Source organism: Miscanthus floridulus, chromosome 8 (genome assembly GCF_019320115.1).
Source record: "Miscanthus floridulus cultivar M001 chromosome 8, ASM1932011v1, whole genome shotgun sequence".
NCBI classification, from domain to species: domain Eukaryota; kingdom Viridiplantae; phylum Streptophyta; class Magnoliopsida; order Poales; family Poaceae; genus Miscanthus; species Miscanthus floridulus.
In genome coordinates this window covers 227849573-227876794 of record NC_089587.1, presented here as the reverse complement: position 1 = coordinate 227876794, position 27222 = coordinate 227849573, and the positions used below count along the sequence as shown (strand labels likewise).

The 27222-nt window shown below is 44.2% G+C and overlaps 3 protein-coding genes across 3 annotated transcripts; 2 read left to right on the top strand and 1 right to left on the bottom strand.

The window, feature by feature from the left end:
- The first annotated feature begins 2651 nt into the window (after positions 1-2651).
- Positions 2652-4098, top strand: LOC136478448 (uncharacterized). The gene is made up of 3 exons (XM_066476905.1): positions 2652-2858; positions 2959-3198; positions 3684-4098. Exons 1-3 carry the CDS (start codon positions 2670-2672, stop codon positions 3996-3998), a joined length of 744 nt encoding a protein of 247 aa, XP_066333002.1. The 5' UTR covers positions 2652-2669; the 3' UTR covers positions 3999-4098.
- An 8749-nt stretch (positions 4099-12847) lies between these two features.
- On the top strand, positions 12848-14892 carry LOC136478453 (uncharacterized). The gene is made up of 3 exons (XM_066476909.1): positions 12848-12986; positions 13110-13171; positions 14510-14892. The coding sequence occupies exons 1-3, from the start codon at positions 12929-12931 to the stop codon at positions 14630-14632; spliced, it is 243 nt and encodes an 80-aa protein (XP_066333006.1). The 5' UTR covers positions 12848-12928; the 3' UTR covers positions 14633-14892.
- A 3819-nt stretch (positions 14893-18711) lies between these two features.
- LOC136470761 (vesicle-associated membrane protein 721-like) lies at positions 18712-25124 on the bottom strand. Its single transcript, XM_066468496.1, has 5 exons — positions 25049-25124; positions 23977-24054; positions 19362-19440; positions 19144-19264; positions 18712-19033 (listed from the first exon to the last, which is right to left on the bottom strand). Exons 1-5 carry the CDS (start codon positions 25122-25124, stop codon positions 18971-18973), a joined length of 417 nt encoding a protein of 138 aa, XP_066324593.1. The 3' UTR covers positions 18712-18970.
- Positions 25125-27222: the final 2098 nt, after the last annotated feature.

Below are 27222 nucleotides of genomic sequence, written 5' to 3'. Positions count from 1 at the left end.
TGCAACAAAGAAAAAGGAGGATCACTCACCTAGCAGTGAAGAGAAAAGAGGAGTATCATTGTACTTATTATGCTATATTCAACTGTAATTTTTATGCCCATGCTATATTTTCAAGCTAAATTGAATTATTATTATATAGGAGCTACCCACAAAAAAAATCATGTAGCAGCAATTTTTTTATATTTCTATTTATACTCTTTCTTTTTAGAATTACATAGTACATCGTAGATGCCCACAACACGCACGCGCACTCACCCATATGAACACACGTACGCAAACCCTAATATTTATATTTATAATTTATATAGATTAGAGTTTTTATTTAGTTTTGTTATTTCTATCTAAACATGGCTGAAGAACACAACCCTTCATATTATCAAATAAAGGCTCAGAAGAACAGAAGAGGACTGAACCGAAGATGCTATTGGCCCAGAAAGGCCCATCCTGGCCCAAGTCCGTCTTCTCCTCCGGTCTGCCCAAGCCCACGTTCCTCCCAACCCTCTACCCCCTCACGACACAAACTTTCTTCCCCTCTCCAGTCGGTCTCCACGCCGGATTTTTTTTTAATTTTAACACTTTTTGTACTCTATTTTTAAATCTAACATTGTTTAATCTTGTTTCAAATCGAACACTTTTAGCCGCGTCTATTCACACGCCTCGGTGAAACGCCTGTGCCGCGCCATGCATGGTGGTCGCTGTCGCGCCATCCCTCGCGCGGCAGTCGCTGTCGGGTCGATTCAAACAGTAACGTCTGAGCTGTCGCTATCGGCAGTCCCTCATGGCACAGTGTAGTAGTGGCACCGGAAAGGAGAGCGGCCTTTTAGATGGACACAGATTGTCCACCCCCATAAGTTGCCTCTGAGTTGTCCTTCACTGATGGCTTTGCCTGGCTTGTCACTGTAGAAAGGTTCAGCGGCCACGCATCTTCCGCACTCTGCACAGTAACATCTGGGATGGCGTCTCCAATCGGCTGGAACGGTTCGATATCCGTTTGATCCGATCGCTAGCGGTAGGAGCGGTGACGTGACAGCGACCAGGGCCGCTGAACGTTGACGTGGCCGGAACTACCGCGCCACAGATCTGGGCGTGGCACTGACGTGCCACGGAGCATGGCGCGGCAAGACCCTGGCGGGCGGATTCACCGAATTGGCAGGCCCATCGCCAGGCTAGGGGTCGGTCGGGCAGACCTCTACGGCGGAGCGTGCAGTGCAGGCGTGCAGCTAGAGACTAGAGTAGACTGCCAAGGCTAGTCTAGTCTTACGGATGGGTGAAGGAATTATTGTACGCGCTCCTTGCAGTTGATGGTTGGTGCACTACTGCTGTGCATGTGAGGCCGCCTGACGCTGCATGGTTTGGTTTCATCGATCAGATCAATCGTTTACCAGTGACTTCATCAACTATCTTAAATTTAAATTGGATTAACTTTATAGAAAATAGTATTAATATTCATCACTCCAATCAAATAGATACATTATGAAAATATATTTGATAACAAACCTAATAGGTATTCAGTGTGATAAATATTAGTATATTTTTTATATAAATTTATATAGTTAACCTTTAGATCGTTTAACTTAGCGTTGTTCTAAAACAAGTAAAGTCCACAATGGCCTCTCAAATTTGTTCATCTATGTCATCATAGTCTCTAAACTTGTAAACTTGTTCGACTGTGTCATTCCGATCCCTAAACTCAAAAATTGCATATTTAGATTCTTACACTCGTTTGGCCATATCATCTTGAGTCCTAGACTCGCTAACTGTCCATTTAGGCAGTCAGTCTATGTTTGGATCTAAAGGGTGATTTGCAAATTAAGATGACACAATTGAACAAGTTTGAGGACCTAAGCAGACGATTTGCATGTTTAAAGACCAGAATGATATAGTCAAACAAGTTTAAAAATATAATCTAAATGGACGATTTACAAAATTAGAGACCAGAATGACATAGCTGAACAACTTTTGAAGAACATAATAAGCTTTACTCCCTCTGTCCCAAAATAGAAGTCATTCTCGCTTCCCGAGAAGTTAGCTTTTTTCAACTTTGACTAATTATATATATATATATATATATATATTAATATTTATAATACATAATTAGTATATTAGATAGATCGTTGAATATACTTTTATAATAAACTTATTTGAAGATATAAATGTTGCAAGTACCCCTCACACATTGCATTTCTTGCCCTAAGGCAACCACTTCTCACACCAATCACAACATTGTTATAAGTCTCGAGGAATGTAATGTGCTCCCAAATATTTAGCAATACAGGGCCAGACTACCCTTGCTATTGGGCAAGTAAAAAACAAATGAGACCTTGTGTGGCCACTCCTAGATATTTATGGGAACGATTCAGTGATTTGGTGGAGCTCGTGTGGAAAAATATTTGTTTTTGCTGACGCCGCATGACCTCACCGGTCAGTGCCTTGGTCGTCGTCACATCATCTCTCCTGCCGCGCCACCATGCATGGCGTGGTACAGGCGTTTCGCCGCACCGTGTGAATAGACGCGGCCAAAAGCATTAGTTTTGAAGAAAAAAAAACAGTATTAGATTTAAAAATAGTGTAAAAAAAGTGTTAAAAAAAAATCCCACGCCGCCCGATCGCAGTCGCACGCTCCTTCCCTCGCGCCCACTTCGCGCCGCACCGCACCGCACCGCACCGTCATGGCGAAACCCTCCGCCGCCATCCACACCCCGAACCCCTCCGCGCTCCGCTCTTCATCCTCCTCCACTTCCTCCTGCTCCGTCACTCGCAGCTCCGTCGGATCAACCTCCTCGTCGGCCGCCGCCGCCGCCGCGTCGAAGCTCCCTGTCGCCGCCGCCACCCACCGTGACTCCGCCTCGAACGCCAAGGTAAACCTTCCCAGTACCACCCTACGCTCACCTCCTCCTCCCACCTTCGCGTTCCCACCTATTATAACAAGTACAATTCGCGGCGGCGCCCTCTGATTAGGTGGTGGCCAAGTGCCTCGTCTACGACGACGACTACTTCACCCTCCCCTCCGCCGCTACACCCGCACCGCATCCGGACGCCGTGCCAGTGGACGGGCTCGCCCCGCAGGAGAACGACCTCGCCCCGCTCCTCGAGCTCCCGGACCCCGACGTTGTCTCCGGCGACACCTCCTCCACCTCCGTCGTCTCCGCCGCTGCCGATGACCCGCTGACTGCTTCCGCCGACTCCTGCGTCACCGAGGTGGGTGTGTGCGGATCCGTTGCCATGTTTGTTTGGTGTTTTTGCGGTGCTACTGTCCGAGTTTGTTCCATTTTCATCGGAGTTTGTTGTCCTGGGGTTTGAGCATTTGAAATTCACGCTGATCGGGAATGATTTTGTGCGTGTTATGAACTTTTTCAAGAGCAATTGGAGATCTGGATCGAAAGGGTTTCCGTTTGATTTCACGAGCGCCCGTACACATTTCAATTTCACCGTTATATGTTGGTACAGCGATAGAAATTGATTTGGGACCGTAGCTGTGAACGCGACGGAGTCCTCCATTTTAATTCGAATGCACTCGTTTTGGTTTTGCAAGTTGGCGCCCAACTTTGGTTCATCGATTCTATCTGGCCTCTTAAGCCTCCCCTCGATATGAGTTCCTCCCTCGCATGTGTGTAGTTATTCGAAATTCAGAAAGACACCCAAACCGTGACGTATCCTGTTCTGTTCTGCTTGCTGATGCACAGGTGCCAGCGCCCGCGGACTCGGCCACCGACACCGAGGCCGACGCGGACGCGGCGCTGCCGGAGGACATCAGCCACGCGCTGGCCGAGCTGCGCGGCGCCGGCGGGCTCAGCCCGCGGTCGAAGCGGCTCCTGATCGCGCTCGCCGAGGCCGCAGCCCTGGAGCTGGCCACCACCACCGCCCGGCGCCTGCGGCTGCGCCGCGCCGGCTTCTGGGGCAAGGTGCGCGTGGCGGTGCGCGCGGCGACGCTCGCCGCCTACCTCTACGCGCGCCGCGCCAACGGGTGGTACGGCCACGCCCTGCTGCCCCCCACCTGATCGTGAATGGTCCCTCGCTCCGTCACGACGCCGCCGCCGCCGCTTGCTGTTCCTAGTTGCATTGGGAGTGCTATACACGTAGTCACGTACGTAGCTAGTGTTGCCGTCTAAATATCTGTCGTTACCATAGCTGTTAGGGGGTGTTTGGGTTCTAAAATTCATGTCGTATCGAATATTTAGATACTAATAAGGAACATTAAATATAGATTAATTACAAAACCAATTACATAGATGGAGGTTAATTTACGAGACGAATTTCTAAGCCTAACTAATCCGTCATTAGCACGCATTTACTGTAGCACCACGTGGTCAAATCATAGACTGATTAGGCTTAAAATATTCGTCTGGTAAATTAGTCACAAGTTGTGCAATTAGTTTTATAATTAGTCTATATTTAATACTCTATGCATGTGTCCAAATATTTGATGTGACAGAAATTTTAGGAGCTCTCTTATAAACCAAACGTGCCCTTAGTTTGTTTCAGTACAACCTTAGAACGGCTGTGCATTGCTGCACGTACGTTTTTGCATTCCATTCCTCTGACAAGACTGAAACAACATCCAAGTGATAATCCTAGTAACATGTACAGGATGCATACGTGCGTTGAGGTACTGAAAATGTTCTCTGCGTGGCTACAATACATACACTGCACAGTTACACAACGGCCGCACAGACATACATTTCCCTTGAGCAAACAACGGCACCCACCACGCAGCAAAGCGATAGCCAAGATGAGGGACGAAAGCATCTAGGAGTATGTATGTAACTATGTGCTAATGTACACGAGAACATAGCCAAAACTACAAAGGATGAGATGATATGCGTCCTGCTCTGCTTACGCCGTAATCAGAAGCTGAGGAATGAGGACCGTGGTGCCTGCCTTTGCTATCAGCACCTAGAAGCAGCCGAGGAATTTGGGGCGTGTTTGCGCACCTGGCCCAGCATGGCCTAGCCAGCCCAAACGGACCAGGCCGGGGCAGGTCTGCCCCAACTGCTGCAACGCAGCTTGTTTGCGCACCTGGACCGATTCAGCCCGGCCCAGATGAGCTGGTGTTTGTAACCCAATACTCAGCCGGGCTCAAACGCCAACCGTTACCAACTGCCAAGCACAGATTGTGTTTGCCAGTTGCTGTGCTCGGCCTGGCCCAAAGAGAAGGAAGAACAGCATGATCAATAGAGAAGCAAACACTTTGAATGAAAATATACAAAAGACATAGGCCTCAGACTAATTCCATTTAATCAACACATACATTGCCGGCTACATTGCATAATCAAAGAAGCAAATTAAGAACAGTAGCAGAATTAAGTAGTTTGGCAAGCCGAGAAGGGCAACAAGTTAACAGAAAAGAGAGTACATGAATCAAAGTGACATGTAGCCAGCTAATGCAGTCATCCTATTGTGTCATCATCGGCCTAATTAAAACAACAGCTGTGGCACATGAACAGCTTGAGTGACAGACCAACTACAACCATAAACAAGATTAAGATGACAGCATTTTTGTAACAGCCTTGCAGCTCAGGTGAATGAGGATAGATTTCAGAACCTGGACCTGTCACCAGTTCATGGGATGCTGATGCATCCCTATGAGGGGCATGAATTGGTAACAGCAAGGGTTCTTGAGGTACCCTTGCATTAAAATCTCTAAGAGCATCATCATAGTTGTTGTACTTCTGATAGATAGCTCCTTCTTCCCTAAGCACTTGCTTAGCACACTCATACCATATAAAATAAATCACAGGTTTCTTCCCTTCAAAGACCACATAGCAAGGAGGCATTCTCTGAAACCAACCAAATGTAGAACATGTAAGTGGTCTGAATGACATGCCTCAGTCGACCATTCAGTTTGAATAATGGTGAACATCATCGGCAACTTGATAAAAAAATTAGCCTCAGCTGTTATTTTCCTTGTTTAGTCATTGGTGGCTACCAAGAATTGTAAGAACCAAATAAAGAGGCAAATAAACAACAGTTACACTCACTGCCATCAGCCATCACAAGAGGATGTTGTTGCTATAGAGTACAACTGAGCAAATAAAGAAGAAAGCACAACACTGTAAACCATCAAAACAAGAATAGGGTAGCCACCTCAAGTTTGTTTTATGCATCATAGGCCTTTAAATCCCATAGTTACCACCAGAGGCATAAACAACAAAAAAGGCAACTAGTTATCAAATAAAAAGTAGCCAACAGAGGCTACAAATAAGTTTCTTACAATACCAAGTTCAGCCCAACAGCCAAGGGCTCAAATGTTCCCAAATCCTTGCCTATTGTTAGCCACCCTCCTAGGCAAACTACACCATCAAGGTCAAGTGTCAAAAGAACAAGCAGACTGCACAAAAGGTCCTGTTGTCAAAAGAAGAGAGAGTGGGTGAGGGGGGGGTGGAGGAACTATACATCTCTACAGTCAACCCCCTCCTAGCCTTCTAGCCCTTCATGTGTAGTGGAACTACACATAGTTTTTGGCCAGGAAGGTCCTAAGCCAAAGGGCCCTGTGGGCATCACTCATGTTCACAAAGCCCCTGCCTTGGGCCTTGTTGTCCAGGAGGAAGGTGTAGGCAACAATAAGTGCCTCCTCACTAAAGCTAGGCATCTCCATCACAGCAAGGTATAGATTGGCATCAACATGGGCAGGTCCAGTCTCCCTAAGAGCATTGGCCACATTGTTCACAGCATCTGACATGTTAGTCAACATGAGCATCTCCTCCTCAGAGAAGTTCTCTCTCTTCCTCTTTGGGCCAGCAGCTGAGGAGGTAGGAAGCAGTTCAGTGGCCTTGCTATCCCCTCCCTGTTCACTAGGAACTGTGGTGTGGGTCAAAGGAGGACCATCAGCCTTAGCACCAACACTGTCAGCCTGGTTCTGCCCTAAGGCTTCACCAGACCCAAGTGCAAACTTGCCTGTGGCCATGGCATTAGCAAAGATAGCCTCCATCTCAGTGTAGAACCTAATAGGGCAGTTAAGAAACTCTGCGTCTTTAGGATGGTCCTGCAGAGTTGGGCAAATGTAGTTTAAGAAAGGCAAATATAGGTAGTCAAGGCAAAGACGAGATCAAACTGCTACCTTGCAGTGGCCAAGGTAGTGCTCTTGCTCAAGCATGATAGCATGAGCCTGGTCATCCCAAAGAGCAGCACTAAGGTCCTTCAACTTGCTCACCCTAGCCCATTTCTGCCTCCACTTCCTCAAGTGGTTGTACACTTGAGTTGGGCTAACAACCTCCCCACAGAACTACTTGAGGGCTTTGGCCATAGAATTCACATCTTTGTCCTTGAAAACCTTCTCAGGCCTGCTACCATCACTAATAAGGGCAGCCATCCTCCTTAGCACAAAGCCAGAGGTGGTGTTGGTCCACCTCATTGCCCTCACAGCCCCATTCCCAGCTACAGGAACAGCAACATCAATAGGGTTTGCTGCACCTGGAGCAGCACCAGCACCAGCACCAGCACCAGCACCAGCTACAACAGGGGCAGCAGCACTAGCACCAGCACCAGCTACAACAGGGGCAGAACCACCATTGATGAGCTGCTCCATCACTGAAGTACCAGCAACAAACCCACCCTCAAATGCACCTGAATCCATCCTAGGACTGGCATATAATGAAATCAACAACAGAATTAGTCAAGAACAGGCTGACAACAATATTAACAGTTGTATGAACTAACCACAGACTAACAGATCATGAAGAACAGAATGTTTCAAGAACAGAATGAATGAGGCATAAAATTGGTCTCAGCTTTGTCCACCAAATTATTACATCAGCATGACACACATGAGTTCCATAGCAGGGTACAGAAACTAAAATCAAGAACATATTACATCAACTAATGTTTGTTCCCCTCCCTTCCCACATAGCATTGCAAATGGCATCCCTTATTTCAGCCATGTCAATAGAGTCTTGGTCCAGATGGGCTGGGGGCAGGTTGGTTGGATCAGCAGAAGTAGTGAAACCTTCCTCATCAGGAACTACTTCATCAATGCCAAAACCTAGGATCCAGTTATGCAAAATGGCACAGGCAACTACAAGCTTCACTTGTGTCCTATACTTGTGGAAGGGTTTGTTGTCCAAGATCCTAAACCTGCTCTTCAGTGCACCTATAGCCCTCTCCACAGTCACTCTAAGTGATGAGTGCCTAAGGTTGTAGAGCTCCCTTGCATTGGTGGGCCTATTCCTTGGGCCATACTCAGACAAATGGTACCTAACCCCCCTATAGGGAGGTAGAAAACCATTTTTGCATACATACCCAGCATCTACCAAGAACATTTTACCTACACAAGACATCTACTGTGAGAGTGTGTGTTAATAGGCCATGGAATATGTAATTAGTGTTGGTGTGCAATTACCTTCTGGCAAACTCAAGCCATCTTCCCTGGCTACAGCATCTGCCAAAACAGTTGCATCATGGGCAGAGCCCTCCTAGCCAGCCAGGACATAAGTGAATTTCAGATCACAATTCACAACTACCATCACATTTTGGGTGGGATCCTTTTTCCTACCCCTAAAAGCTTGTTGCATGCGCCTAGGAACCCTTGCTAGGAAATGAGTGCCATCTATAAAGCCAATGATATCCTAAAAAGCATGGGTCAGTCATTGCAATAGGTCTAATGTAACTAATGAACTCAGGGTATACAATTACCTTAAAATATGGATTCTATGTATGGCTTCCAAGAATCTTTGGGTGAGTGGTAGTGCTAGCTAGCTTTATCATTTCACTCCTAAGCTCACCCACAGCATACAACACCTGATGGAAGTGCTTGTGGACAGTTTGGATGGACCTCCTAAAGGACTGGTGGACAACACTAAATCTTTGGTTGTGCCCTACAACATGTAAAAACATGACAACCTGCTCTTCTACTGACACCCCCTCCCTATCAGTGACAAGACTCCTCTCTCTAAAAGTTCTCACTAACTTAAAAAAAGCAACTCTCTTTATCCTAATCATAGAAATACACTCTGAATCAGTAGAATTGTATATCATTCTCAGTGTTCTCTGTCTATGCTGTTCATTTTCATCCCTAATCAGGGCCAGTGCTATAGGATCAGGCAGTGGGGTTTCAGGTTCAGGGGTTTTCCTTTTCAGCCTAGTGGATACAAAGGTAACCATAACAACAGTCAAGGCAGCTGCCTTCCTACACAGCATGTCACGGCTCAAAGACAGATCCATCTACAAGCATGTAAAAATGTAACATGATTTCAGTTAATGAGCCCTGCTAGGCATCAACATGACTGTGAAATGAATGCATGCCAACAAAAGCACGGCTGCATCTTTATGTGATGCCTCCCAGTACTATGTGGACAACATCATCGACCAATGATGGAACAAAAAACTCAGATCAAGAATAGCAAGGTACAAGTAACACTAACAACTGCATCAAACAGTTATAAATAGCAAGGTACAATATAAATCTGAAACAGATCAACAACCCTAACAGATCACGAGCCCAACAGATCAAGAACAGCAAGGTACAAGTAACCCTAATAGGAGCATAAAGCAGTTATAACAAGTATGAAACCCTAACAGATCATGAACAGCAACGAACAAGAAACCCTAATAGGTTCGAGAAGCACCACAAAAAAGAAGATTAGGGGTCGATTTCACCTTGGCTCGGGGTCCAAACAACGGAGAGGAGGCAGATCTGGAAGTAGAGGATGCAGATCGGGAAAAAGACGAAGCAGATGCGGACGGAGAAGAAGAGGAACACCGCTGCCACGGAGTCCCAGCAGCAGCCGGAGCAGGGAAGCGGCGAAGAAACTCGGCGCCGGTGACCTAACCCACAACCAGCCGGAGGTCATCACCGCCGCCGCCACGCACCACAACTCACCGTCGGTCTCTCACGAGGGAGGTGGAAGAGCAAGCACCGAGTGGAAGAAGGAGAGAGTGGAGAGTGGGAACCCGTATATAAAGGCTGGCGAAATCGCCGCCATTTCGCTTCGCGCGCGGCAGCCAGAGCGAGAGCGGAGAGCGGGGACGCGCGCGAAGACGTTTCCCCTTCCCGCCAGAGCCCGCGCGAGCCACCCCGCCGCCGCCCAAAATCGCCCGCGTGCGTCGCAGACGAGCGTGGCTCGGAAGAAACGAGGGTTTCGGTCGTTTCTAGAGAGCCAGGCGGAGAGGTCGAGTGTTGCTCTGCGAAGCCAGGCTCCCTTGCGGGCCATCGACGACAAACATGACAACTTGCAGCCCACGGACGCAGCCGGGCCTCTGGGCCAAGGTCGCAAACGTGCCCTTGGTGGCCGGGGTAGTCCCTTTGGACCGGTGCTTGGCCGCCATGTCCTCGTACTTGAGGATGGCCTCGCGCTGCGTCGCCTCCACCGACGCGCGCTTCTCTTCCGCCGCCCTGTGGATGGCGGCCACCTGGTTCCTCGTCTTCTCCGCGTACTCCGCCTTCTTCTTCTCCAGCTTCTCCTACAGTCACCGTCGCCAGCGCATGCCCATCAGTCATTAGTGTGTGCATCCGCGGCTAGTTTCAGTCTCACCAAGCTCAGCAGGTGGTGGATACACGGTCATCATCAAACAATAGCAGCAGCAGCAGTAGTGTATGCAAAGACGAGTGATGGAGAGATTGAGACCTCTGTAGTTCGCAGCTTTGCTTCTACGGCCGCCTTCTTTGTGTTCTCTCACGACATGATGGCCGACATCTTCTTCTCAGCCCTGCACGCCCCGCCGTTGCATTGAGCAAGAACAAAGGTAAAACAAACAGTTTGGCTGGCTACAGATCCTAACTAACAGTAAGGGCCCTGTTCGTTTGGCCTTGCTGATAAGCTATAGCTGAAATACTGTTCGTTGGCTGAAAAAGTACGGCTTATAAGCTAAACAAGCCCAAATGAACAGGCCCAGCCGAGCAGCAGCAGAGAGAGTCCAGCTGAGCAGTGCCTACGTACGTACTTGTTCTCGGCTTTGCTCTTCTCGCTCTCCCACAGGTCGTTACTCACTTGTCTGAATGATCGAATGCCTGAACATGTGAGTCTGTGACCGACATTCAGGCCAAGATCGAGAGACGCAAACAAGTCGATGCTAGCAGAGACCAGAAGGGGACAGTGGCGAGTCTTACTCTTGGCTTCTCCGGCATCGGCCGCCGGCGCCGCCACCATCGCCTCCTTGGACTCCATGGACGGATCTCCCTTTCTTTTCGCACGAGCTATGCCTAATAAGACTGACACCAAGCGCCTATGAAGAAGCTCAGTGCTGAGTGGTAGTACTGAGCGGTAGGAGTAGAGCTTACGCGTTACACTTATCGATAAAAGGGCAGCGCTGGTGCCCGCACGTCCCGTGGACACCGATACGAGATGCAACGTCAGAAAAAAAAGACTAATACAACGAAGAAAAATTACTTGTTGCAACGGTAAATTAAAGCTACTGCAACAACAGAAAATAAAAGCGTAGTGCGAGATATAACATCAGAAAAAAAGATTAATGCAACGAAGAAAAATTACTTGTTGCAACAGCAAACCAAAGCTACTGCAACAACAGAAAATAAAAGCGCAGTGCGAGATGCAACATCAGAAAAAAAAACCCGATGCAACAAAGAAAAAACTTATTGCAATAGCGAAACAACACTAATGCAACAACAGAAACAAAAACGCAATGCGAGATGCAACATCAGAAAAAAAGACTAATGCAACAAAGAAATATTGCTTGTTGCAACAACAAAACGACATTATTACAACAACAGAAACAAAAAGGCTCAATGTGAGATGCAACATCAGAAAAAAAAACTAATGCAACAAAAAAATATTGCTTGTTGCAACAGTAAAGCAAGCCTACTGCAACAGAGCTCGTCGAAACCCTAGTCACCGCCGCGTCCCTCAGATCCAGATCCAGAGGAGGAGTTGGAGGAGGAGAAGGAGGAGGAGAGCTCAAATCCAAATGAGGATGAAAAGGAGAGAGAGGAGGAGGGCTCAAATCCAAAGAAAGACCCACCTAGCTCGCCGGAAGCCGTTGCCGTCGTCCTCCTCTCCGGTTGCATGGAGGTCGCGGAGCGAGGTAGGGAGGTAGGGAGTTAGGGAGAGAGAGGCGGCTCGATGGAAGCCGCTGCCGCCGCCCTCCTCTCCGGTGGCATGAAGGTCACGGAGGTGGGGGGAGTGAGGGAGGGACGGAGGGAGAGGCGGCTCGCCGAAGCCGCCGCCGTCGCGGAGGGAGGGAGGGGCGGCGGCGCGTGAGCAGAGTGAGAGAGTGGAGGAGCCGGGAGGAGGAGATGGCGAGAAGAGCGAGAGAAGTGATGCGTGCGAACACGGAATGAAGATGGAGAGGGCATCGAGCGAGTGGATAAGACAAGATCATTTCCTATCCGAAACATGGACGTTCGAGTAGGAGCATTACCACAGTCAAAACCATCTTTTGAAAGACGGAGCCTCAAAGAGAAATGCTTTTGGAGTGGCATCACTAAACGAGGCAGGTGTGAGTATATTACTCTATGTTGCTTAATTAATTATTATATTATACATGATAATATAATAATCCTTGGGTAGAGATCAGAGAATGATGACCGACACGTCGGCGCCGGCCACGCGCCACGCGTCCGTCCCGTCCGCATGATTTCTCCTGCCTGCGGGCCCCGGCGATGTCGGCCGGAGACACGTGTCACGTATCGGCTAGGTGTCCCGCCCTCGTGCCCACGATCCGACCACCTTTATCTCGTCGTTTCTCACAACCTGTCCGAGTCGAAGCTTCCTTCGTCCACCGTGGCTACGATGGGCCTGGAAGTGGGCTCGGAAATATCCGGGCCTTCGTCGTTCCGGTATGGGCCAGATGTGTAGTACTTGGGCCTAAAGACAAGCAACGTCGCGACTAGCCCAGATTTAACGGCCCGCTGACTTTTTTACTACCAAAGGAAGGGAGGAGGGGGTTCGGCTTGGCTTTGGCCTTTGGGTTTGCTCGCGTCTCCTTCCCTTGGCTGCTGTCGTGTCGGCGGCGACGGCGAGGGAGGGAAGTAGGGAACATGTCGAAGAAGAACAATCTTGCCAAGAGGAAGAAGCAGTACGAGTTCGACCTCCAGAGTGCGATACGAAGCAACCTCTCTTCTCTTGCCTCCTCTCCCTTTCCTTATCCAATTTCGATCGTCGCCTTGGGAGTATTCGTGGTCTGATTTGGTGCTTGGAATCGATACTGGTGTTGCGCAGGAGAGAAGGAGGCCAAGGAGAAACAGGCCAAGAAACTGCAAGCCAAGAAATCCAAGATGAAGGTACCGCCGGCCCCAGTGCTTTCGCTCCTTCTTCCTACTCTTGCTGTATTGGATGCTCTGATCTGACTAGTAAATACAGAGGGATTACTCATTGACATTGCTGTATGCCTTTCTCTGTGTGCTATGGGACCTCGATTTCCAATCATTTGCCTTAGAGAAGGCGGCCCTAACCTTGCTTAAAAGTAACATGATGATAACTAGCTTAAAATTAGTCTCGATTTCCAATCATTAGGACCAGGACCGTGGAGTCTTTAATTTAACATAGTTACCAAAAAAAAAAATCTCACTAAGAGACTAATTTGTTGCCTGATTTTGCTTCAAACTGGCCAGACTCAGGAGCATTTGCTCTCAATGCTCCAGCTTGGGGTTGCACCCAACAAACTAAACACATGGCAGGCGTGAAAATTGTTATTGCGGCCATTACTTTCTCATGACTTCATGAGGTTATGGCCATATTATACCAGTTCTAGTTTCTCACAAGCCGTTTCTCTCATTGTAAGGCATGGTCTTTATACGATGATACTGTGTACACATTGAATATGATGTTCATCCCTCGACTTGTCCAAAGGAATAGGCAACCTGTAAACAGTTTAGCAGTTATTAGTAACCAAATGTAGTGTGCTTTTAGGTGCATGAAAACATTCGTTTACTCTTAAGCTCTATCATGTTGTTCTCTCATTTGCGCAATTCAGCGTTATGTTTGTCTGCCTGCATTTGTGATCTGAAGTTTTGCCTATCAGCCATTTTCATGTACTTGTTAGCTTTTTGCCAAGTTCTTCGTGCCAGCTAAATGACTCTGCCGCACATGCTGTCTGATGTGCTTCTCATGGTAATTTCGTGGCTCCGGGAAAACAGCACTAATCTGCTGTCCTCAAAAACAGGCGTAATCCTTTGGTAGCATTCAGTGCTTGTACCTGAGATTTTCTGGTTACTCCTAGTTTTATACAGTGGTGGCTTTTTATATCTTATACTCCAGTTTTTCCTCCTCTGGCTCATTGAATTTTGCCGTTGTTGTTTGGTTATGTACTTTTGCTTGTTTTAAGATCTGGATTACCTAACTATGGTTCCAGAGAAACATTGAAAATCCCCTTTATTCTGTGACAGTCTACCGTAAAAAATATTTAAGATTTGCGCTTGCACCATGAGATTTGCAAATTATTCTTCTTTTATGCATTGCTAGCTATAAACAAATATGGTAGCTTAAATTTTGTTCCCTTCATCAGTTCATCAGATTTCACTACATGCTTGACCATGATGCTGCACTAACACTAAGATTTGAACAGCCTAAGTACATGCCACATTTGTCTCAATGTCGTTATTTTTTCTCAAATTGTTCAGATAGATGGTGGTGAAAAGAAATGTAAGGGTGGTCAGTTTAAGGTTGGGAAGAAAAAGGTGAAGACAAAACTTTCAGCCTTAGCAAAAGCCAAAGCCGCGCAAGCCATGGAGGTCGACAAGTGACTGCGGAGCACAAACACCATCAGCTTAAGTGTCGAGCCAATGTTGGAACTCTGAACGAAATGGAAAAAATTCTATGCCCACATGAATAGCTTTTGATGGGACCAGATGGGAACCGTGTAAACTTATGCAACTCCCATCAGGCGCAGCTGCAGCTTGTTAACCCTTTTGCCTTTATGTACTCGCGTGTAGTGGTAGAGTATAAATGTGTTTGGCAACAGAATATCAATGGCATTGATTCAGATTTGTGATCTTTATGCTCTTTTTGCTTGGGATGCAGCAGCATTTACATGTGGCAGTCTACAGTGTTGTGTCGTGTGGGTCTACTGAAATCATTACATGCTTTTCTTGCGTGTGCCGACTCAGTGTTGATGAGTGACGCCTGCCCTTTTTGCCACCAGTTTTCCTGAACGTTTTCAGATTACAAACTTCTTAATCACTATTCCCTCGGTTTCTAAAAGATTACCATTCTTGTTTTTTAGGCCTTTTGAGGAGGCAATGCACTTAAGTTTGGCTAAATAAAAGCATCTTTAGTAGTTTCTAACAAGAAACAACTGGTAAATCCCCTACCAAAAACGATGCTCAGACGTAGAAATTTCAACCAAGGTACGGTATTCTGTGTTATGTGCCAAGATCAGATAGAAGAAGACATAGATCATCTTTTCTTCACATGTCCCTTTGCAAAGTCCTACAGGCAAAGGATTGGTATTCAGTGGGACGAACATCTAACCCTCCTCCCAAGATTAGCCGAAGCTAGATCGCAGTATAACTTGCCCTTCTTTATGGAAGCAACTCTGATAGCCAGCTGGGAGATTTGGAAGTTGACAAGGTTTTTGAGAGAAGAAATCCAACCTTGAACACGTGGGTCATGAACTTCAAAAGCCGGTGCTTGCTCCAGTCTTGTCGGTTCAAGGAGGATCTTAGGTCGTTCTTCTGTGTGTTGGCTAGATGTTTTTAGTTAATTTGCAGCTTTCCTCCCTTGTTTGTAAGTATGTAACTCCTTTTGTTGAATAATTTATAAAATCACTGTGGGGAACTCCCCCACAGTCTTTGGTGTTAAAAAAAAAGAAACAATTGGTAAATCAATAAGTTCTTCAAGTTGCTAAAAAAGATAGAGAACATATTTGTTCCCTTTCTCCAAACATTTTTAATAGCTTGACTTCTAAAAAACTAGAACATAATTTTATATTAGAAATTCTGGGTATTTCTAAATCAAGTCTTCTAAATCACCATAGCCACTTTTATGCTTTCTTCTTTTCTTGTACATTTGCATTGGGAACATTAGGGTACTTATAACCACCATATGAGAAAAGCCTATTTTGTGATATGCATACTTATGCTGCTATTTGGTGTGCCTGCATTTTGTCCTTTTGCTGGTATAATAGCAGTTGATTAATCCCCTTGTAAAACAAAAGAAAGCAGTTGTTTAATCTCCTCGGAAGTTGCTTCAGGCTGTGCTCCATTGGAACCTACTGGATGCGAGCGAGTACAAACAACGCCGGTACGTGATGCTCATGTCACCACTTTGTTGGCTGCCTTTGGACTCGAGACCCAGAAAAAAAAAAAGAACACTCTCACACGGAGGAAATCAGGAAACTGAAAACCCAATAATAAACATCTGTTTGGACTTTGGAACGCACGAATGAATTTATATATAAAAAAATAATATAAAATTTTGAAAAAAAAAATAAGTTCAATTTTACAGAACCAACACGGTAATAAAAAAAATATCATGTTCCAACAAGGTCTAATCGAAACAAGTAGGGGCATATCATGTCAGGCGGCTTGTCATTTCAGAGAAACCGTTTCTGAAGAAACACACACAGTTGGGGGTACGGGTTACCTTTGATCTTGCTGAGAATTTTTGTGTTCCATGCATATCAACAGCTCTCTCTCTCTCCGTTGAAATGCGTTCTTTTGGACAAATAAATATCTTCTTGTACTAATAATCCTCTTGAACAAGTGATAACAAATATATCTCTTTCTGATGGCAATAGCTTGCTCAGCTATATGTGGGGTGGCTTCACAGCGCAGTTATTACTGCCATCCTATCCTACGCGTTCAACAAGCGATGTGTCTTTGTCCCCGTACCCGGACAAGGCTAGGATCCTTTGTCACGGCCATCCCGTGCCACTCTGTTTGCACTGGTGTTACCAAAAAAAAAAACATTCGGTTAATCCGATTAGGGACGAAAATGGACGGAAAAAATTTCCAAGACATCGTTGGGTAATTCAGTCATTTAAACATAGATGAGGAAAGAAAGGTATAGGGACTGCATTTTATTTTTTTATTGTTTGAGATGACAGAACAAACTAGGTAGATTAAGTCTTTTTACACACCTTTTGCACGAATAAAGAATCTCATCATAGTGTGCATTTTGAACATAAAAAACTTTTTCATGAACCTCACTACTACAGAATGTTACTGTAGGGGCGGCTCTAGAGCCTCTGTAGAGGCGGCTGCGCCAGACGACCTTCCCAGGGTGTTCCTACAGAGGGTGCCTCTGTAGGGGCGGTTTCCTGACCGCCCCTGCAGTGCCTTCTGTAGGGGCGGCTGGTGTTTTCAGCCGCCCCTACAGTGCCCTCTGTAAGGGCGGCTGGTAATATCAGCCGCCCCCTGTAGTGGACTTCTGTAAGGGCGGCTATATCAACAGCCGCCCCTGCTGTGTGTATTTGTAAGGGCGGTTCAATCAAAAACCGCCCCTACAGTGGATTTTTTAGCAAAAATAAATAAATAATTCAAATTCAAATCTGACCACATATATATATATATAATTTAAATTCGAATCTGACCATTTCATAGGAAGACTAGTTATATTCCTACAGAGTGGACTAGTACAGGTAGTATTTCATAGGCTCACAGGAATATAACTACAGAAACACAAGACCATTTCACAGGAAGACTAGTTATATTCCTTATAAAGACTGTCATATTATAAAGGCTGTCATATTTCACAGGCTGCTACTACTGGACAGACAACACAAGCAATGGTGACACAGATGAAATCTAATCTCTAAAAAAGATAACTTGTGCAATACTACTGGACAGAGTGTCTTATTATCAGCTAGCAGCCAATACAGATACCTGCAGTCCTGCAAGCATCAAACAACATGTTATCACCAATTAGTCACACTTCTGGATTTGCCCAATTTGCTAGCACATAGCTGCGAATGATTTCCCATGAATAAACTGGTTGGTCAATCACAGTAAATTGCCTGAGAACTATTGAGAACTATTAGAAGGAAGAACTACAAAGTTTAAAGGTGAGACATATCACCTTTGCATCGAATCCCAATGAGCTAATGTACCCCTTGACATCATCTGATAACAAGTAGTTGGGGTCCAGGTCAAAATAGCTGAATAAATTCTCTGCTGGGAATTTCTCTGTGGTCAAATTGTCCCATAGATACTTGTAACACATCAGTTGAAGCCTGTCATAATCAGATAATCATCTATCACACAAACTTCATAGATGCTATCATTCTCCCATGTTCTTCAAGAGCATCCTACCATCTTATTACTGTGAGGCAAAACATTAAAACTTGAAGATAGCGACATATGCTACTAATCATATGGATTTTGTTACTAAACAGTAACACTCATCAATGGCTTAAAAAAGATGTCACATTAATATGATACATTTTTAATGGCACAAATACAAAGGCACAACATGTGTACAGTCTGTTGTAAGAAAGAGCACTTGCCCAGTACCACCAAATTTAAGCAGTGTTCCACATTCATATACTGAATGATTGACCTAAGAGTTGTTGCTTAAAACAAAACTAACTAAAAATCATAGTTGGCAACAATAGGAACCTGTAGTAAACTAAGCGATCACACGGTTGGTAGAGATTCCAGTTGAGAGGCTGAACACCCAGGCTTGATCCTAGGTGTCATGGTCGTATGAGTACCTCAGTAAAGAGTTTGATGCTCCCATTTCTTAAGACAAAGCCAAATGTCTCCCTCTCCCTCTCCTTGCGTAGATTTACATATATAGGTACAAAGATAGATTTGCATAAACAATACAGTCTAACAATACAGTCTAGAATTATTTAACAAATGATGCAATCCCTACAACGCAATAATGGCATTTCAACGAACAAGGTTACTGGCAATCGAATTGGATTGAGTAGCACATATATCAAATTTCTACAACATATCGACTCAAATTCATTATACACTTAATGTTAAGGGTCAAGAAGCCATACACATGTTTTCTTCTCAGGGTGAAAGACCTATGCTAACTTTTTTATAGCCAAAAGAACTCATCTATGCTTTCTTGGATCTACACACATGCCAAAATTAAATTGCTAATGTAGACATCATAAAGGAATCCAATACCTAAGAACGTAGATTTTCAGTTTTGTCAACAAGCAGCTCAATCTTCTCACCACGGTCAAGAACCTGAACATCAAAATAGTAATATGGAATTAGGAATAATGTTTGTTGAGGTGTGCTGTCTTTTTCATTATAATGCAGAGATGTGTATTTTTTCAGATGATTAAATATAGTACCTTCTCAATGTTTTCCACCATAACTCCTTTGACTTCTGAGACTTGAGCCTTCACCTTGGCAAGCTTGCTGACCTCCTCAGGGTGGTCCACACAGTACTGCATGTGCTCTTTAAGCTTTGATCTTTATTAGTGGTAAAAACAAATAGATGTTAGTCAAGAAAGTCAAGGGATCTAAATGATTGATTGACTGTTGTGTAAAAAGAACAAAGGGAACACACCCAAACTCCCTATTCAAGCTGTCCGCTACAACAAAGGGGATTTGTCGCCCGACTGATTCAACAGCAACTACACAATACGCTGTAAAAAAGCAAACAATATTTATCATCAACATGTTCTAGAGCATTGGTTGATTGATAAAGTAAGCATCAAAGCACAAACATATTAACCGATGTTTCATGTTAACCTAAGAACTTTCACAAGGGATAGATAACTAAGAAAGAAATAGTTATATTTGCTTCAGGTCAACTAAAGATGACTTCAAGAAAAGGAAATAATGGATCTTCTATATTAGCGCAGCCATATTGCGCCTGTCCAATACGTACAGAAACACTGCTAATCAAAGTATTCTAAAGATTAGCACCTACTAACTGGCTAACTCACAAGTCACAATGCCAATGCAAACTCGCCATTATGTAATCATACAGTGGTACTTGCAGCATACTTCTTTTGCACAATAACTTGGTATATTTGCTCTAGAACAACACAAGATACTAAAATGGATGCCTAACTCATATCAGGCACTAAGAACTTGATATTACAACATTCATTATCGCATACGCATAATACTATAATATGCCACAACCTCTTATGTGATAAAATTGTACCAAATGAAAGCAAAATTGAGCTACATGGCCACAGCATCAACTAACACCAATACAACAACAACAACAAAGCCTTTAAGTCCCAAACAAGTTGGGGTAGGCTAGAGTTGAAACTCATCAGAAGCAATCAAGGTTCAGGCATGTGAATAGCTGTCTTCCAAACACTCCTATCTAAGGCTAAGTCTTTGGGTATATTCCATCCTTTCAAGTCTCCTTTTATTGCCTCTACTCAAGTCAACTTCGGTCTTTCTCTGCCTCTCTTCATGTTACTATCCTGACTTAGGATTCCACTACGCACTGGTGCATCTGGAGGTCTCCGTTGCACATGTCCAAACCATCTCAACCGGTGTTGGACAAGCTTTTCTTCAATTGGCGCTACCCCTAATCTCTCACGTATATCATCATTCCGAACTCGATCCCTTCTTGTATGACCGCAAATCCAACGCAACATACGTATTTCCGCGATACTTAGCTGTTGAACATGTCGTCTTTTCGTAGGCCAACATTCTGCACCATACAACATAGCAGGTCTAATCATCGTCCTATAAAACTTGCCTTTTAGCTTCTGTGGTACCCTTTTGTCACATAGGACACCAGACGCTTGCCGCCACTTCATCCACCCTGCTTTGATTCTATGGCTAACATCTTCATCAGTATCCCCATCCCTCTGTAGCATTGATCCTAAATATCGAAAGGTATCCTTTCTAGGCACTACTTGACCTTCTAAACTAACATCCTCCTCCTCCCGAGTAGTAGTGCCGAAGTCACATCTCATATACTTAGTTTTAGTTCTACTGAGTCTAAAACCTTTGGACTCCAAAGTCTCCCACCATAACTCTAGTTTCTGATTCACTCCTGTCTGGCTTTCATCAACTAGCACTACATCGTCCGTGAAAAGCATACACCAAGGGATGTCCCCTTGTATGTCCCTTGTGACCTCATCCATCACTAAAGCAAACAAATAAGGGCTCAAAGCTAACCATTGATGTAGTCCTATCCTAATCAGGAAGTCATCCGTGTCTCCATCACTTGTTCGAACTCTAGTCACAACATTATTGTACATGCCCTTAATGAGCCCGACGTACTTCGTTGGGACTTTATGTTTGTCCAAAGCCCACCACATAATATTCCTTGGTATTTTATCATAAGCCTTCTCCAAGTCAATAAAAATCATGTATAGGTCCTTCTTCTTCTCCCTATACCGCTCCATAACTTGTCTTACTAAGAAAATGACTTTCATGGTTGACCTTCCGGGCATGAAACCAAATTAGTTTATAGAGACCCGCGTTATTGCTCTCAAGCGATGCTCGATAACTCTCTCACATAGCTTCATAGTATGGCTCATCAACTTAATTCCCCGGTAATTCGTACAACTTTGAATATCTCCTTTATTCTTGTAGATCGGTACCAATATACTTCTCCTCCACTCATCAGGCATCTTGTTCGATCGAAAAATATGGTTGAACAGCTTGGTTAGCCATACTATAGCTATGTCCCCGAGGCATCTCCACACCTCGATTGGGATACCATCCGGTCCCATCGCCTTACCTCCTTTCATCCTTTTCAACGCCTCTCTGACCTCAGATTCTTGGATTCTCCGTACAAAGCGCATATTGGTGTCATCAAAAGAGTCATCTAACTGAAAGGTTGTGTCCATATTCTCACCATTGAACAATTTGTCAAAATACTCTTGCCATCGGTGTCGGATCTCATCCTCCTTCACCAAGAGATGCTCCCTTTCATCCTTAATGCACTTAATTTGGTTGAAGTCCCATGTCTTTCTCTCACGAACCCTAGCCATCCTATAAATGTCCTTCTCTCCTTCCTTCATACTCAAATGTTGGTAAAGATCCTCGTACGCTGTACCCTTTGCCACACTTACAGCTCGCTTTGCAGTTTTCTTTGCCACCTTGTACTTCTCTATGTGGTCCACACTCCTGTCATGGTATAAGCGTCTATAGCATTCTTTCTTCTCCTTAATAGCCCTTTGGACTTCCTCATTCCACCACCAAGTATCTTTAGCCTCGTGTCCCCTTCCTTTGGTTATTCCACACACCTCTGAGGCTACCTTCCGAATGTTTGTTGCCATCTTGTCCCACATGTTGTTTATGTCGTCTTCTTCCTTCCAAGAGCCCTCTTTAATAACCCTTTCCCTAAATACCTCTGATGTCTCCCCTTTCAGTTTCCACCACTTTGTTCTTTCAATCTTAGCTTGTTTATCCTTACGGGCACGCACCTGAAAATGAAAATCTACCACCAAAAGCTTATGTTGAGAAACAACACACTCCCCTGGTATCACCTTGCAATCCAAGCATGCTCGTTTGTCCTTTCTTCTTGCGAGGACAAAGTCAATCTGGCTACAGTGTTGTCCGCTACTGAAGGTCACTAGATGAGATTCTCTCTTTCTAAAGAAAGTGTTGGCTATCATCAGGTCAAAAGCTACCGCGAAGTCCAGAACTTCCTCCCCCTCCTGATTCCTACTACCATACCAAAAACCTCCATGAACTGCCTTGAAACCTGCGCTTGTTGTACTTACATGCCCATTAAGATCTCCTCCTATAAAAAGCTTCTCACTACTAGGTATAGCTCTAACCAGGCCATCTAAGTCTTCCCAGAACTGTCTCTTAGCACTCTCGTCGAGGCCTACTTAGGGGCATATGCACTAATTACGTTCAAGACCATATCACCAACGACAAGCTTGACTAAGATAATCCTATCTCCTTATCTTCTCACTCCCACCACACCATTCTTGAGGCTCTTATCAATCAAAACTCCTACTCCATTTCTATTCACGACTGTCCCTGTGTACCAAAGCTTGAAACCTGTATTGTCTACCTTCTTCGCCTTCTGACCCTTTCATTTAGTCTCTTGAACGCATAATATATTTACACGCCTCCTAGTCGCGGTATCAACTAATTCTCTTAACTTACCTGTAAGTGACCCTACATTCCAACTACCTAAACGGATCCTAGTTGGTTCGACTAGCTTCCTTACCCTTTGCACCCGTTGACTCAGATGCGAAGACCCTTGCTCATTTTTCACTACACCCGGGCACCGAGGTAGCGCGCCACTAAGGAAGCGATGACCCGATCCTTGGTCACTTGACACCATGCCCAGATCATGACACGGCGTGTCACGGGGGTGACGACCTGGCCCTTGCCCATTTAACACCATACCTGGATTCCGATATGGCGCGTCGCTAAGAGGGTTACGCCCCAACGATTTTCTTTCGAGTTTCATCTCTATTAAAGTGGCTAAGTTTTTACATTGGCTCGCCACGCCTAACACAACCCTCCTCCTTTATCAGGGCTTGGGACCTGCTATGCTGGGACACCAAAGGCGCCCCACCATAAGCGGAGTTCATCAACTAACACCAATAGAATTGGCAAAATGGCCACCCCTTCCAATGACTAGAAACCGCATGGTTCCACATGAGAGATATGTGCCAGTGCTTTTATCCCCCACAGAAAGCACTAGAACACAATCCAACCACACCAAATCCAGAAAACCCCTGAATCTGTGATTAGGTTCCCTAAAGTCAAGGACGATCGAGACACCTTGAAGCTATATCCATAACGCATCTCAGCAGATGAGATGCAACGGGCCTAAATTTTCTGCTGCCCACCATGCATACCGATATACCATACATAGAAATTATCCAAGCAGGTGACCCCCTAAAAATAGCCATTTACAGCAACTCCCGACCCTCCCCAAAACACATCTCATCTCAACTCAAAGTGGAGTCCAAACAGCAGCTTCGATTGGTGAGCGTCAAGCAACAGCCCGCTCCACTCAGATTAGCCTCGAAGCAACCGTCGAATCTAACCCCACACCACCTCGAGACGACCGAGCCTGAGACCCCACCCCCACCAGGCAGTGGATGGAGGCGAGCCCTGCGAGATCTAAGCGAGGCGAGCCCCGATTCGAGCCCACGGTGGCATAGATCCACGCGGAACAGGGCGGACCGGGGCGAGCGACGGACGGGGAGGGGGAGGGAAAGCAAGCTACTCACTGAATCCATCCTCGACGAGGTAGTTGAAGGTGTGGCCGTCGCAGTTGTAGGTGAACTTGTTGTTGCTGGCGGGAGCTTCTACAGGCACTGGGCGGCGATGGTGGGGATGACCGGCGACGGAGGGGCCTCCGCTGGCTGGCCGCGCGGCCGTGGGGACGACCGGCGACGGAGGGGCGAAACCCTAGGCCGCGCGACCCGCCGCGTGGCGTCGCGAGGAGGAAGCGACGTGGTGGTGGGGGTGGTGGAGGAGGAGGAGGAGGAGAAGGAGGAGGAGGAGGGAGGCCACCACCGCGCAGAGGGCGGGCCACCGCCGAGGCCGTCCCGCGCCGTCGCCTGAGGCGCGTCGCGAGCCGGTAGCGAGGGAGGGAGAGAGAGAGAGAGAGAGAGCGGAGAATCGGAGAGCCGCCGAGTGCTTCATTGCGGGCGGGCACGGGCTGCAGCGAGCGACGGAACCAACACACGGGCCGTCGATCGGAGAATCGGACGGGCAGGAGAATTTCGGGCGACGTGGGCACCCTGGCTGACGGCCAAAGCTAAAACAATTTAAAATTGTAAAATTGCAATAACTAAAATTACAAAATTTTATAATTATTTTTATAGATATATTTACATATACAATAATTAAAACAACCACAACAATTTAACATTGCAAAATTGAACCTTTAAAAAAGAAAAAAAAATTAAATTTTAAAAAATTAAAATCAAAACTACTAAAATAATTTTGAGACACCAAATGATCTCAAATGAAAATTTGATAAACATCAAAGTTGTAAAGGTCATGAAGATACAACTTTTATTTTGGTCATCTTGTTATTTGACAAAATTTGAACCTTTCAAATTTGAAATTTTAAAAAATGACAAGTTCGAACCAAAATTTGAGACCCAAAATGATTTCAACATAAAAAGTGATGAATACCAAAGTTGTTCAACTCATTAATATCTTCAACTTTTATTTTAGTCATTTTATCATTTGACAAAATTTGAACCTTTCAAATTTGAAATTTTGAAAAACGACAAGTTCGAACCAAAATTTAAGACCCAAATTGATTTCAACATAAAAAGTGATGAATACCAAAGTTGTTCAACTCATGAATATCTACAACTTTTATTTTGGTCATTTCTTCATTTGACAAATTCTTAGCACGCATTGTTCACTAATATTACACATATCATATATAGTTTATAAAACCATAGAAGACATGTGTCACATTTGTGAACAATGTCATTACCACTTTGTCATATGAAGAAATGACCAATACAAAAGTTGTAGATCTTGATGAGTTATTCAACTTTGGTATTTATCACTTTTTCAGCTGAAATCATTTGTGGTACCAAAATCATGTCTAAAGTTACATGTTTTTGAAATTCAAAATTTAAATTGCTCAAACTTTTCATATGTATATATTGACAAAACCAACAAAATAAATTGATAGAGAATGATTTTAGAAAATTTTAGGAAAAAAATCATCAGATTTGGAGTTAGTATGAGAAAGAAAAACTAGTTACAAAGTTGACCCACAGATTAAAAAGAGAAATCACACTGTTCTAGATGATCTATGATCATAGTGAACAGTGTTATTTCTCTTTTTAATCTGTGGGTAAACTTTGTAACTAGTTTTTCTCCCTCATACTAACTCCAAATGTGATGGTTCTTTTTCCTAAAAATTTCTAAAATCATGCTTCAGCATTTAAGTTTGATCAAACTTAGATGTGACAATGTTTTACGCATTTTAAAATTTGAAATTTGAAATTTAATAAGTTCAAACCAAATTTTAAAACCCTAAATGATTTCAGATGTAAAAATGATGAATATAAAAGTTGTTCAACTCATCAAGATCTACAACTTTTATTTTGGTCATCTTGTCATTTGACAAAATTTGAACCTTTTAAATTTGAAATTTTAAAAAATGATAAGTTCAAACCAAAATTTGAGACCCAGAATGATTTCAACATAAAATGTGATGAATACCAAAGTTGTTCAACTCATTAATATCTACAACTTTTATTTTAGTCATCTTATCATTTGATAAAATTTGAACCTTTCAAATTTGAAATTTTGAAAAATGACAAGTTCGAACCAAAATTTGAGACCCAAATTGATTTCAACATAAAAAGTGATGAATACCAAAGTTGTTCAACTCATGAATATATACAACTTTTATTTTGGTCATTTCTTCATTTGACAAATTCTTAGCACACATTGTTCTCTATTCTTACATATGTCTCATATAGTTTATAAAACTATACGAGAGACGTGTCACATTTGTGAACAATATCATTACCACTTTGTCATATGAAGAAATGATCAATACAAAAGTTGTAGATCTTGATGAGTTATTCAACTTTGGTATTTATCACTTTTTCAGCTAAAATCATTCGGGGTACCAAAATCTTGTCTGAAGTTGCATTTTTTTGAAATTCAAAATTTAAATTGCTCAAACTTTTCGTATGTATATATTGACAAAACCAACAAAATAAATTGATAGAGAATGATTTTAGAAAATTTTAGAAAAAAAATCATCAGATTTGGAGTTAGTATGAGGAAGAAAAACTAGTTACAAAGTTGACCCACAGATTAAAAAAAGAAATCACACTGTTCACTATGATCATGTAAGGATCATCTAGAACAGTGTGATTTCTCTTTTTAATCTGTAGGTAAACTTTGTAACTAGTTGTTCTCCCTTATACTAACTCCAAATGTGATGGTTTTTTTCCTAAAAATTTCTAAAATCATGCTTCAGCATTTAAGTTTGATCAAACTTAGATGTGACAATGTTTTACACATTTTAAAATTTGAAATTTGACAAGTTCAAACCAAATTTTAAAACCCTAAATGATTTCAGATGTAAAAGTGATGAATACAAAAGTTGTTCAACTCATCAAGATCTACAACTTTTATTTTGGTCATCTTATCATTTAACAAAATTTGAACCTTTCAAATTTTGAAATTTAAAAAAACAAATGGGCACTGCAGGGGTGGCTGGTGATTGAGCCACCCCTACAGATCAACCCCAACTGTAGGGGCGGCTAAGGTTACCAGCCGCCCCTACAGTGCCATCTGTAGGGGCGGCTGGGCTGTTGGGGCCCGAGGACGCCCACTGTAGGGGCGCCCCCAACCCCAGCCGCCCCTACAGTAAAAATGCCCCCGTTCCTATAGTAAGAATCTGGCGTAGTGCCTGTAAATTTAAGAGATTTGGAGATTTGCTATTATAATTTTGCAAAGTTGGAGATTTGTCATTGGTATCT